Genomic DNA, 12,567 nt, shown 5'->3' with positions numbered 1-12,567 from the left:
CCCCCTCTCTCCCCGCCCGCCGGGCCCTCACGTCGTACGCCCAGCCGTCGCCGCCAATAATCCAGACGCTGGGCTTGTCCAGCAGATCCACGTTGCCCGCCACGTGCGCCAGCGCCGCGCCGCCGGCGGTGGCGACGTCGCCGCGCGCGGCGGCCGGCAGCGCGCCGAGCGCCGCCTCGACGGCGCGGCCGGCGGTGGCGGCGAGGGCGCCGTTCTCTTTGACCTGCGGGGATTCGAGTTTGGTTCCGGCGGTCGCGCCGATTTTGCAGGTTTCAAAATTCAAGAATTCGAAAAATGGCATGCTGGGGGTGCTGCCAGAATGCAACATGCAAGAGTGCGACATCTTGATCAAAAGGCGCCACAAAGAAGCAGCCCAAAAGCGGCACAGGAAGCCGGCGCGGCACTCCCGCTGCACAGGCTGCATGTGCCGCCGCCCCGGGGTAAGGCCGCCCCGGATGCCGCCCCTCCGCATGCGCGCCGCCCGCACCTTGAGCCACTCCCCCAGCGCCGCGCGCAGCTCCTCAGACCCCACGCCCTGCGAGACGACCACCTCGGCGGCGGCCGCCAGCGCCTCGCGGCGCTGCTTGATGCCCATCCGGATGCCGAAGCCGAACTGTGGGGGATGGGAGGGCGTTTGAAGTTGAAAGAGCGGGGGTCAATCGCTGGCAAGAGTGTGGCGGGAATGTGTGGGTGTCAAAACCCAAACAGGCGTCGCGGCCGCTCGCAGGGGTGCTCCGCCTGCGCGCCCGCTTGGCCAGGACGTCAGCGGAGCAACTTGCGCCCGGCGGCGCTCAAGAACACGGCTGAACAGAGGCCGATCCACCTGGCCCCATCGGCAGAGCGCAGTTTGTCCCCTCCTAATCACAAAACGTAATCCCGTGTCACAATGTTGGCCGACCTGCGCGTTGTCCTCAAACAGGGAGTTGGCCCAGGCGGGGCCGTGGCCGGTGCTGTCGCACGTGTAGGGGTTGGCGGGCGCGGAGCCGCCCCAGATGCTGCTGCAGCCCGTGGCGTTGGCCACGACCTGCGGGAGTGATTGACAAGAAACGAAAAATGAAACCCCGAGAATGAAGCCAGCACGCGCTCTAGGCGCTCCCTTGGCTGGCTCGCCGATGGCTCATCGTCGGCCGCGCCCGCTTGAAATTGCAGTCGCAACGCATCTCGGCCGCCTGCCTTACAAACTACCCTGGATCCAGGAGCGCATCGAATATTTTGTGAGGCCGGGCGACCCCGCTGCCCCGTCGCCCTGCGCACGCGAGCGCGCGGGCGGCCGCGCACCATGCGCCTGCCGAAGAGCTGAGTCAGCAGCTTGACGTAGGGCGTCTCCCCGCAGCCCTCGCAGGCGCCGCTGAACTCCATCAGGGGGGTCTGGAACTGGGAGCCCCGCACAGTGGCCTTCTCAAACAGGCCGCCCCTGGGGGGAGGCGATGGCGGTGGTGGTGGTGGTGGTGGTGGTGCAGAGGGGGGTTTTTACGGGCTGTGTGAGACGGCGAGCCGCGGCAGAGGCAGAGGCTTTGGTGCGGTGTGGTGGATGAAGGGCGAGGGGAGGTCTTCCAGGGGGGCGCGCGGGGCCGCGCAAGGCGCGCGCTGTGGGTGGGTGGGGCAGGCGGCCAAACCTGGCGGCTGGGCGGGTGCGTGCGAGGAAGCGGGGGAGGGGGCCACACGCGTGTTCGCTCGCCTGTCGGGCAGCGCGCGCATGAAGTCCCAGTTTGCGTTCTCCGCCTCCATGACAGACGCGATCGGCGTCGACTTCAGCGCGCTGTCTGGGCAGGCGTTGACGCAGAGCTCGCAGCCGGTGCAGTCCTGGGGGGACACCTGGGGGGTGCGAGGACGCACGAGGAGGAAGGGCCGGTTGAGATGCGGAGGGAGGGGGGGTTGAGGTGTATTTGGTGCTGGAGGATGCGCGGGTGGTGCGGCGGGATTGTGTGCAAGCGAGGCGGTGCGAAGCTGCGGGGCCTGCGGGCGTGGGCGCAGCTCAATTATCACTGGCTGTTGGGGATGGTTGGGGAGTTCAGGCATTGTGTGGTGCAAGGCGAGCGCCCTTGGGGCGGACGCCGGCGGGGTGCCGTTTGTGGGTGGGGTGGGAATGGGCGGCAGCCCGTAGGGGAGGAGGGGGAGCAGGCGCGGGCCGGATGGGCCGATGGAGGTGCGACTACAAGTGGGGGTTGGGCAGCAGTGGGGGCTTAAGGGGCGCCCGCGGCCCACCTGCACGCGGTACTGGTAGCCCTTGAGCGCCGGCCCGCCGCCGCGGATGGGCACGGCGCCAAAGCCCGCGGGCGCCCCCGCCAGCTCATCGGGCGTCGCCAGCGCCTGCGCGGCCGCAATGATGCGCAGGGTTTAGGGAGAGTGGTGTCTCATGCTGTGAATGGGGGCGCCGCTGGCAGCCTGCTGTTGAGGGCTGGGTGGCGAGAGGCTTCAACCACATGCATGTGCGGCGACAGCGGGGAAGGCGGGGGCGGGCGGCGGCGCGGCGGCGCACCGGGCGGATGGCGGCGTGGGGGCAGACGAAGGCGCAGATGTTGCACTGCGTGCAGGCGGCAGAGTCCCAGACGGGCACCGCGTCCGCGATGCTGCGCTTCTCGACGGCGGTCGTGCCGGGGGGGAAGGTGCCGCCGGGGGCGAACACGCTGCGGGGGGTGCGCGCGAACGGGTCGTTTGCAGTCGCAGTGGGTAGGTGAGCATGGTGGAGACGTGGCAGCCCCGGTGATCACAGCAGCAGCAGCGAGGGGTGAAGCTACCAGACCCCACGGGCCCACCGCAACACGCGCCAGCGAAACGTGGCGCTCCCTCGGCCCTGCACGCCCACCAACGCCGTGCCGCACCCCATTGCGGGATCCCTTTCACCCAATTGAAACCTCTCCTCACCCCTTCGTCCCACCGCCGCTTGACACCCCTCGCCGACAACCACACCCCCAAACACCCAACACTGACCCTCCACCCCCCAAACCCTGAAAAACCCCCAGCGCCACAGACACCCAACCTTATCCCCGCCCCAAGCAAATGAGCGCACACACGATCATATACACACACAAACTCACACCAACACACACACACACACGCAATCCACACACACGCGCGCGCGCAAACCCACCTGACTGGCAGCTTGTCTCCGTCCATAGCCAGCATAGGGATCACCACCTGGTTGAGGAAGTCGCCAGGGCTGCTGGCGCCGGTGATGTGCACAGCCTTCTCGGCGGTGCCCACGAAAGACTGCGCGTCCTGTGGGGCGGCGGTGGGGCGGAGGCCGCGCTGAGCTGCAGGGGGCTGCACCCAATGTCAAAAGGCGGCCCGGGGGCGGCAGGCCGCGGGACTCTCGGGGGGTGAAGGCAAGCAGACCGGCGCCGGCCCGGCGCAGCGGGTGGGTGGTGCGCGCCGCGCGGCAGCGGCGCGAGGAAAGGTTCGGCGGGGCGACGGGGGCTCTCGAGCCCTCCGAGAGGCCCAGCGAAGGGGCCCAGCAGCTGCTGTCAAAAGCCATCAGAACGCCGCTTTGCCCTGCCCCGGCCCGTGGGCATGGGATGCGTGGGGAACAACAAGGGGGGTGCAGCGCCGCCCCATCGCAGCGCAGCGCACCTCTCCCGAGCGCCAGCCCTGTGGAATGTCGATGCTGACCATCTTGTCCAGCGCGGCGTCTACGGCGGCGTTGTTCATGTTGACGATCTTGTCCCCCTTCTTGCCGTAGGCCTTCTTGATGCTGGCCTTGAGCAGGGGGATGGCCTGGGAGGGGAAAATGTGTGTGTGTGTGTGTGTGTGTGTGTGGCGCGCGCGCGCGCGCGCACGTGCGTGCGTGCATGAGAGCTCGTGCACACGTGCGTCTGCGCTCGGGCTCGTATGGATGTCCGCACTTGCATGTCTGCAAACGCTCGTGTGACGGCTGCACCTGCTACAACGCACCTGCCGTGTCACACCCCTCCCCTCCCAAAACCAAAACGCACCCTCCCATGCCCCCCCTCACCTGGTCCAAGGGCATGACCCCCGACAGCGCGAAGAAGGCGGCCTGCATGACCATGTTGGTGCGGCGCCCCAGGCCGACCTCTTTGGCCACGCTGGTGGCGTCGATGGTGTACAGCCGCGGCCGCAGGCGCGCCAGCTGCTGCTTCACGCGCTCGGGCACGTGTGCCTCGACCTCCTGGGGGAGCGGTTGGGGGGCGGTTGGGGGCGGTTGAAGGCGGTTGAGATTGAGAAGGTTGACAGGTGTGCGGTAGAGGCGGGTGTGGCAAAGAACGCGGGAGTTGATTTGTCGTCGTCTGCATGTGTCTAGAGTTGTTTCAGGTGGAGAACGTGCCCAACGTCTGATGTCGCCACCACCGCTGCTGCTTGCTGCGCCTTGAGGCGGGAGCGTACAGGTTGGCCTCGGCCGCTGGGGCGGGCCCCTGCCCGCCCGCGCACCTCGAGCGTCTTCCAGGGCGCGTTGATCAGCACCACGCCCCCCTTGCGCAGGCGGCTCAGCACGTCGTACCTGCGGTGTGCGCACCCGGGTAGTTTCGTGCATGGGGCCAGAGCCACCCAGGCGGCGATCATTGGGGCATCCATGGCCAGGCGTGCGGCTTCCGACCCACGCCCCTCGCGCCGACGCGGCGATGCTGCCAAGAGGAAAGGCGCGCGCCCCTGCACCTGCCCAACGCTGGCAGCGGGCCCCTGGGGGAAAAAGGGGACAGCCGCAAAACCCTTCAACCCTTGCAACCTTTAACCCTGATTGATTCACAAGGCCCGCCCACTTTACTAGGTACTGGGCCTGGTGCACCCCGATGTAGTCGGCGTCAGCCACCAGGTAGGGCGCCTTGATGGGGGCGCGCCCGAAGCGCAGGTGGGAGGTCGTCACGCCGCCCGACTTGTGGGCGTCGTAGGCAAAGTAGGCCTGCAGGGTGGTGGTGGTTGCGCGCAAACAAAGGGACGCGGGTGTTGCAGGCTTGAGCTTCCAGGCCCCGTGGTTAGAGGTGGTCGGGTGTTGCGGCCTTTGGCCTGCAGCCCTCGTCGTCACAGGGCCTTCTGACTGAGGGTCCAGGTCTTGTCAGGCCGAGGCAGACGTGGCGGATGTCTGCACGCAGTCTGACGAGTGGCTGCGCGGTGTTGCTGCTGGCGTGTGCTGTGAAAGCCCCTGTGTGATGTTCAACAACAACAGCACGGGCTGCTAGGCGCCCCAAGCCTACGCTGGGCGCAGCTCGGGCAGCTGAGGCCGGCTGGCTCGCCAGCCGGCTGCGCCGCACCTGCGCGTGCATGCCCTCCTGGCCGGCGATGATCTTGACCGCCTCCTTGTTGGCGCCCACGGTGCCGTCCGAGCCCATGCCCCTGCAAACGTTGCAGGATTTTGCATCCGTTTCATAAGCCGTGCTGGCGCGGTGTTGGCCGGCTGCGACGCCAGACTGTTTGGTCAGCAGCCTGCGGTCCTTGCAGCCACATCTCAACCCTGCACAAAAAAAACCAGCCCCGCCCGGAAGCGCACCAGAACATGCACTCAGTGGTGCCCTCTGGCACCGCGTCCTCGAGCTCGCCGCCCGCACTGAGGTGGCTGAAGCCGACATCATCCACGATGCCCACCACAAAGCCGTCCTTGACGGCGGCCGGGTCGGGGGCGGCCATGTTGTTGAAGATGGCCACGCCCATGGCCGGGGTGAAGTCCTGGGGGCGAGAGGGGGGGGTTAGGGAGGGGCGGGGTCACCCCCGGTAAAGGAGTGGGATGCCGGCGGTGCGTGTCTCAGCGACCCAGGTGCAGCCGGGCGGCGCGCGGGCCGGCAGGTGCAGTCAGCAGGCTGGTGGGTGGACAGCAGGCCTGGGTGTCATCCGTTGAGCTCGATCGCGGCCGGCCGAGCAGAGGCCGGTGAGGGAGGAGGGCGGGACAGACGCACTCACCTTGGATCCGAGGCCGTAGCGGCCGCCGACGAGGACCTGGATGTCGCGCTTGTGGCGCTGGATGGTGGACGACACGTCCAGCAGCAGCGGCTCGCCTGTTTTGCAAGAGTAATGTGTGTGAACTTCAGAGACTCATGTCAAGTAGAGGGTCCCGCCGGCCGCCGGCACGACCGACCACATGGATCAGGCGTGCGCAAGCAAGCCGCGGTGCAGCCTCCCTCGTTGCTGATTGAGCTGGCGCAGGTTGGCAGCGCAAGTGCCGCCCAAACCACTGCTTCTCTTTGCGTTTGCATTTTTGCTTGTGCGTGCGGGAGCACGTGCGTGTGCGGGTGTATGCGTGCGTGTGCGGTGCGGGCGTGCCTCACCGCCGCTGCCGTGCTCCTTGGTGCGGTCCATCACCGTGATGCGCTTCACCGTCGCCGGCAGCGCCGCCAGCAGGTGCTCCGCCGACCAGGGGCGGAACAGCCGCACCTGAGGCGGCGGGGGGCACGCAAAGAGGGGGGTGAGGGAGCGGCGAGCCGCGGCAACGCCTGAGGACCTCGCAAGCACGAGCGCCAGGCGGGCCTCACACTACGTCTAGCCGCCGGCGGCAGTCGCTGGGCCCTGCCGTAGTGCTTGTGCGGCCAGCAGAGGCGCCGGCTCCGTTGCGTGCAGCACGCATAGCGTCGGGGCACTAACACACATGACATATCAATGGACGGTCCACACCAAAAAGCGCGCAAACACACCTTGATGAGGCCGACTTTCTGGCCCCGCTTGTTGAGGTGCTCCACGGCGGCCTCCAGCACCTCGCTGCCGCTGCCCATTGCCACCACCACGCGGTCCGCCTGGCGGCAGGGTTGCCACAAACGCGCAGGGGGGCGCAGGACGTTCAGCCATGAAGCCAAAATGAGTTCGCGTGTGGCAGGCCGAAGGGGCGGCGTTGCATTCACATGGTGCGGCAGGGCCCGGCGGTCGGTAGCCCGGCAGCAGCGGCGGCCGCACCCTCTCGCTTGCGCGCACCTCGGGGTGGCCGACGTAGTCAAACAGGCGGTACTGGCGCCCCGTCAGCGCGGCCACCTTGTCAAAAGCCTCTTGGACCAGCGCGGGCACTGCCTGGATAGGGGCGCAGGTGGGGGAGCGAGTGGCGGGGGCGGCGTGAACTCTTTGGTGAGGCGAGGGCTGGCGGGGGGCTGAGCCAGAATGAGTCAGGTTCTCCAGGGGAGGAAGCTGTGCGCAGCCCACCCCAACCTGCACTGAGAGAGCCGGCTCAGAATCCCTGTGCTGCAAGGCGAGGGAGGCTCCCAATCGCCTCCTCAGCACAAGGAGCACCCAGCACTTTGTGAGGGAGGAGTGGCCCCGTATGCCACCATTCCACGCACCTGGTGGAAGGGGTTGGCCGCCTCCACGCCCTGGAAGTACACGTCGGGGCCCTGGGCCGTGCCGCGCTGGTGCGGGTGCGCCGGGTTGAGGGCGCGCCTGGCGGGGGGCGGGGGGGGGGGCACGCATCCGGACTCAGCACGGCGCCAAGGCGTGCTGATCCCCCACTGCATTTAAATAACCGCATTTGCAATGAACACAGCTGCTTTGCTGGGTCGGCAGGCATGCGCTGCGCTGCAGCTCGGGGCGCCCCCTACGCCACTGCACGGGCGCCTGCTGCTCGCCCGGCAGCGCGGCTCACTTGCGGTGGTCCTCGATGTATGGCGCCAGCTCAGCAACCAGGGGCTTGATGGACTCGGGGTCAATCAGGTCGATCTGGAGAGGAGCGGTGCGTGGCGCGCACGTGAATTTCAACCCTCGACGGCGGACGTCACGCCACGCAGATGGCAAAGGCGAATCGCGCCGCACACCGATGACGCCCAGGCGGTCCCCAGTGCCGGGACCCCAACGGGACCGCCGTGCACGGCCGGATCGACAGCCCGCTCGCGCGGCCCTTCCAGGCGCTGACAGGCAGGGCGTCGCCAGCGCGGCCCCGCGCCAGCACCCGCCTACCTTGTTGATCTCGTGGCTGGTCCTGAAGCCGTCAAAGAAGTGCACAAACGGCACGCGCGCCTTGAGCGTGGCCAGGTGGGCCACCAGCGCCATGTCCTGCGCCTCCTGCACGCTGTGTGAGCACAGCATGGCCCAGCCGGTCTGGCGGACTGCCATGACGTCCTGCGGGCCGCCACGAAAGGACGGGGGTGGAGGGCGCCGCCGGTCGCGCGCCGGAGCCGGAGGGGTCGCCGCATGCGTGGGGCGGGCTCGCCAGCGCAACCGTGCATGTGTGCAGTGGCGGCAACAAACGCAGGCTGCATGCAGCTGAACCAAGGTGAGCCCAGCCTGAGGGGGTTCGTCGCCAACAGCACCCCGGAGGCAACCCACACGCCTGGGCGCTGGACCCTGCCCTCGACACACGCCCGCCCTCCGCACAGACATGCACACCTGGTGGTCTCCAAAGATGCTGAGCGCGTGGCCAGCGAGGGCGCGCGCCGTCACGTGGAGCACGCAGGGGATGAGCTCGCCGGCAATCTTGTACATGTTGGGGATCATCAGCAGCAGGCCCTGGGAGCACGTAAACGTGGTGGCCAGCGCGCCGGCGGCGAGCGCGCCGTGCAGGGCGCCGGCGACGCCACCCTCAGACTCCATCTCTGTGACCTGGGGGGCGGCGGGGCGGGGGCGCCGGCAGAAAGGGGACGTGGTGCGACGGGAGGATGTCTTCGCGTCGGGGGATGGGAGAGTATCGAAGACTTCACCAATGAGGAGCAGGGCCGCGCGAGCGGATGAGGGTGCTGTGGGAGTGCTGGCCGTGCCAGCTTGCATGGACAGCAGGCACGTGTGCGCGCACTGCTTGCTGACTCCGACCCGGGGGACATGGGTCGCCCTCATGCACCGAGGTGCGCGCGCCGCCTGGCAACGGCAGTATGCGCGCGGCTGGACACGGGCCACTCCATGCGGGCGCCCGTGCGGCGACAAACCATGCGGGCGCATGCGGGGCGCCCCACCTGCATGACGTGCCCGAACACGTTCTTGCGGCCCTCTGCCGCCCACTGATCCGAGAGCTCGCCCATGGGCGTGGCGGGCGTGATGGGGTAGATGAAAGACACGTCGCTTAGGGCGTAGGCCATGCGGGCGGTCGCCTCGTTGCCATCGACAGCGGCCTGCTTGGGGGCGGGCTTGGGGGCGCCGTTGGTGGCCGGCGCGCCGGCCGGCGCGGGGGCGGGCGCCTTGAGGGGCGCCGCCTCGGAGGCGGGCGTGGCGCCGTCCTGCTTCTCATCGCGGTAGCGGACTGGGCCGCATGGCAGGCGGGGGAGCGCGATCCTGAGGGGCGGTTTGATTGGGGAGAGGGTTGCATGGCGAGGGCGGCGGTGGTGGGCATGGAGAGGCGGGGGAGCGAGGTGGGGCCAGAGAGCGGCGGTGCGCGTGCGTGGCCTGTCGCAACGTGACGTTTGGCAGGGTTGTTTGTCGCTCGCGGACGTCACGTTGCGTGCATGCGGGAGTGCGGGGCACAGGCGCAGCCCAGCCAGCTGTCAATCAGGAACGCAAGGGTGTCAGTCTGTGATTTCACAGGGCGCTGGGCCGCCGGGCAGGGGTGGCCACTTGGGTCAGCTGGGCCTATGGCGACGCGGCGGTTGCAGCTGGCGCACCTCCTGCCGCGGGGGGCGGGGACCGCGCGCAGGCCGTGCGGCACGGTCTGCCTCAGGCTCTGTCCGATGCGGACACGCGTTTGCTGCTGCAGCATGGCTGCGGCCTTGGTCCCGGCACGGATGGCACGTCGTCAAGCAGTGTCGTGAAAAGGTTCCTGTCAAAGTCTCTGGATGAGTTTCAAATTGTTTGTGTGATCGTGTTTGTGTGTGACACGTATAAGAATGGTGTTTGTTGCAACGGGTGCAGCTTTCTTCTCAGCGGAAGCCTGAGCAGGCAGCCAGCTGCCAGTGATTCACGCGATGCCTGGCACGTGCAGTGAAATCCAGAACACTATAAGCGTGTATAACAGCCCCTCAATATGTCCCCTACGCACTTTGGGCACGTGCAGGTCCAGATCAAACTTCGCAATACCGCCAAAACGTGCTGTATCAGTCCAGGATCATTGTGAGTGACATAAACGTGTATTTACTGCTATTGCAGTCCACACAGCCTCTATGATGCCCCTGTCTGGCAGGAGACCGTTTCGGATCAATTTTCACGACACTGTACAGTACGCAGTTCGAGTTGGCTTCATCACGGTGCAGGACTTTCTCTTGAACTTACAGTATGTGAGTTGAGATGTTCTTCATTCGCCACCTCTTGCACGACCACCGGACCGTGCGATGGCGCGGGCCCCCGCCTGTATGATGATGCTTTTGCCGGTAGGAGGCACTGATGCAGCCTGGAGGCATCAGTGCTGGATGCGATGGCGGTGACCCTCTTCAAAGTCCTTCTCGCGCCCTCTGAGTGATTATGGTGCAGCAGTCTTGTCCGGCCCCTGCAAAAGCCTGAGCCAGCAACGACTTGAACACTCAGTGTCGTCCCCGCAGTCTTGCTGCACACCGGTGCATGAAGTCGCGCTATGGCTGAACGTTTGCTTAGGGTATGTGCATCAGAAAGGCGCCAGGAGAGGTACAGTAGTGACAGGGCGTGTTGCCCATACAGCCGCCGTTAGCCAGGCAGGCAGTAGGATTGCGGAACGCGCCACAGGCTCAAGTGGGCTGGTAATGTGGCCTGCTTGCACGGGCATGCATGAATGTACAAATCCATGGACTCCTAAATCACTGACTTTGTCGCAGTGAGGGTGTAGATGTGACGATCAGGACAGGACAGTGGCGGATTGAGGGGTGGCGGTGCACAGGAGCGTTGTTCGCAGGCTTCAACCTGGGCTTGCATTGGGATGTGAGGCGTGTTGGTTGCGCACTGAAGTAATCGAAGCTGTGTTTGCGCTGCATGCCATCAAGTGGGGCGCTGATAATCCTACCGCCGCTGAAGAAGAAACTGACTGCATTGACTGGGATTCCATGGGGTTGCAATTGCACAGGAGGCACAGGCAGGCTTGACGCTATTCAGGCCTTGCTGTGCCCTGCAGTGCGCCGATGGGTGCAGTCATGGGGTTGGTGGGGCGACGGCAGCAGCTGTCCTTGCGGGCCTGCGACTGCTCACTTGGGCTTGACCGTGAAGTGTCTTGTACGAACACCACCTTTGAACATCTGATGCATGCAATGGCGCTCGGCTCGACTTGGTCGATCCTGAATGCACCGCCAGGCTGGCGAGCACTCAGCAGTTGACCGCTCGAAATGAGAGCGCCTGGTGTATGATATGGTACCATGTTTCGCCGGCGCGCTAAAACAAAAAATGTCTTGCTTGTATATATGTTCATAAGGGTGCTGGATCTGAGATCGTCGTTTGCCGATAGCTAATGGCGGTCCAGAGGCGCGGGGCAGCGAAAGACCAAAGCGAACAACTCATTTCGCAGCAGGACGACAACGCCCCGCCAAGGGAGGCCAGCGGCGCATCCGGCGCCACTGCCGCTGCGCCGCCCGCGTTTGCTGCTGTCCAGCCGCGCGTCGCCATCAACATCGCAGTGCACTCGCTGCTGATGCTGGTGCTGCCCCTGAGTCTCTTCTTTGCATCCTACTCTGGCCTCCTGGACCGTGAGTCGGCCTGGCAGGCAGGCAGGGAGCCCCTGTAACAGCAGTGCTCTCTCTTGGCGCCCGTCGCGCCAGCCAGCCGCATGGCGATGCCCTGTTTCACAGGCAACGACGACCTGCTGATGCATGCAACCTGCAAACCCGTTCCAATCGTCTCGTTTGCAGCCGTGTACGCCCGGACGTTCGGCATCCCCAGCAGCGAAAACAAGACGACCGTTGGGGCGGTACTGGCCGTGCTGGGGGTCAACGCGGTGCGCTCAAGCTGCTGCGAGCCGGCGAAGCGCTCGAAGGGCCGGCAAAGCGCAGCAGCGGCTGGCGGCAGGCGCGCCTTGCTGGCCGTTCTTGCACGAGCTTGCGGCTGTACAGAAGATCAAGGCAGAGGGTCCGGCAGCCGCTCAGAGCAAGCATGCTCTGACTGTTGCACCGTCGAAATGCGCGCCACCGCCATGCGCCTGCTCCCCTGCCTCGCTGCAGGTCATCGCGTCATTCGTCGTGGTGGCGTTCAACGAGCCCGACCCACCCCTGGAAGCCAAGGAGGATTGAGCCGCCTCGGGACTGGCCGTGCTCAGCGGCACCCGCGAGCAGCATTGGCATTCACTGACAGGGACAGCCCTGGGCTGCGTCCACCAAGCGCAGGCCGCCAAAACAGTGTCCACGCCGCGGCCGGCTGCCCAACGCTCGAAACGGCGATGGCCGCCGAGGCTGACGCGCCGCGCGGGGAAGACGAAGCCCTGCAGCGGCGGCGGCGCGCGGTGGCGGTGCGGCTGTTCACGCAGCAGCTGGGGGTGGCCCACCTGAGGTCCAAGGCGCTCGGATGGTGAGGCAGGGCCGGGCTTCCCCTCGTCGCCCGCATGCTCTGTGCATGTGCCGTTCACGCCGCACATCTTGGCGTTTTGTCTTAAGGCGGCCTGGGTGTCTGTGCCAACGCCGTGTGCGGGCATCCGCCACAAGTGCTGCATCTGGCTGCTGGCATCTCTGTTCAGGACGCCGGCGCCAGCGCTAGACTTCAAGGGACCGAAGCCGCAGCGCAGCAGGCGGCACATTAGCAGCGGGCACCACCTGGCTGCGGCGCCCGCCGGCGCGGCGGACGAGGTCGGTAGGCCCGCCCTGCCTGCCTGCTGACATGCAGAGTGCGGGGACCGGC

The 12,567-nt window shown here is 66.7% G+C and overlaps 2 protein-coding genes across 2 annotated transcripts in view; one reads left to right on the top strand and one right to left on the bottom strand.

The window, feature by feature from the left end:
- MNEG_5851 (putative pyruvate-flavodoxinoxidoreductase) overlaps window positions 1–9,544 on the bottom strand; it is a gene marked incomplete at both ends in the record, with an annotated part of 12,048 nt that extends 2,504 nt beyond the window's left edge. Inside the window, 24 exons of the mRNA XM_014045673.1 lie at window positions 32–223; window positions 488–613; window positions 899–1,024; window positions 1,279–1,414; window positions 1,736–1,815; window positions 2,206–2,310; window positions 2,480–2,627; window positions 3,092–3,219; window positions 3,571–3,714; window positions 3,953–4,126; window positions 4,387–4,456; window positions 4,716–4,855; window positions 5,205–5,286; window positions 5,453–5,616; window positions 5,848–5,942; window positions 6,213–6,318; window positions 6,576–6,674; window positions 6,850–6,942; window positions 7,209–7,305; window positions 7,508–7,581; window positions 7,819–7,980; window positions 8,248–8,460; window positions 8,808–9,123; window positions 9,450–9,544. Of these exons, the coding sequence (XP_013901127.1) occupies window positions 32–223; window positions 488–613; window positions 899–1,024; window positions 1,279–1,414; window positions 1,736–1,815; window positions 2,206–2,310; window positions 2,480–2,627; window positions 3,092–3,219; window positions 3,571–3,714; window positions 3,953–4,126; window positions 4,387–4,456; window positions 4,716–4,855; window positions 5,205–5,286; window positions 5,453–5,616; window positions 5,848–5,942; window positions 6,213–6,318; window positions 6,576–6,674; window positions 6,850–6,942; window positions 7,209–7,305; window positions 7,508–7,581; window positions 7,819–7,980; window positions 8,248–8,460; window positions 8,808–9,123; window positions 9,450–9,544 (3,165 nt within the window). The remainder of the gene's footprint in view (window positions 1–31; window positions 224–487; window positions 614–898; window positions 1,025–1,278; window positions 1,415–1,735; window positions 1,816–2,205; window positions 2,311–2,479; window positions 2,628–3,091; window positions 3,220–3,570; window positions 3,715–3,952; window positions 4,127–4,386; window positions 4,457–4,715; window positions 4,856–5,204; window positions 5,287–5,452; window positions 5,617–5,847; window positions 5,943–6,212; window positions 6,319–6,575; window positions 6,675–6,849; window positions 6,943–7,208; window positions 7,306–7,507; window positions 7,582–7,818; window positions 7,981–8,247; window positions 8,461–8,807; window positions 9,124–9,449) is intronic.
- Window positions 9,545–11,191: 1,647 nt separating this feature from the next.
- MNEG_5850 (hypothetical protein) lies at window positions 11,192–11,966 on the top strand (the record flags this gene model as incomplete). The annotated part of the gene is made up of 3 exons (XM_014045672.1): window positions 11,192–11,426; window positions 11,589–11,674; window positions 11,898–11,966. The coding sequence occupies 3 exons, from the start codon at window positions 11,192–11,194 to the stop codon at window positions 11,964–11,966; spliced, it is 390 nt and encodes a 129-aa protein (XP_013901126.1).
- Between the last annotated feature and the right edge of the window lie 601 nt (window positions 11,967–12,567).

Source organism: Monoraphidium neglectum (assembly GCF_000611645.1).
Source record: "Monoraphidium neglectum strain SAG 48.87 unplaced genomic scaffold scaffold00901, whole genome shotgun sequence".
Classification (NCBI taxonomy): Eukaryota; Viridiplantae; Chlorophyta; class Chlorophyceae; order Sphaeropleales; family Selenastraceae; genus Monoraphidium; species Monoraphidium neglectum.
Note: the sequence above shows the minus strand (reverse complement) of the source record. Positions and strands in the feature narration are given on the sequence as shown.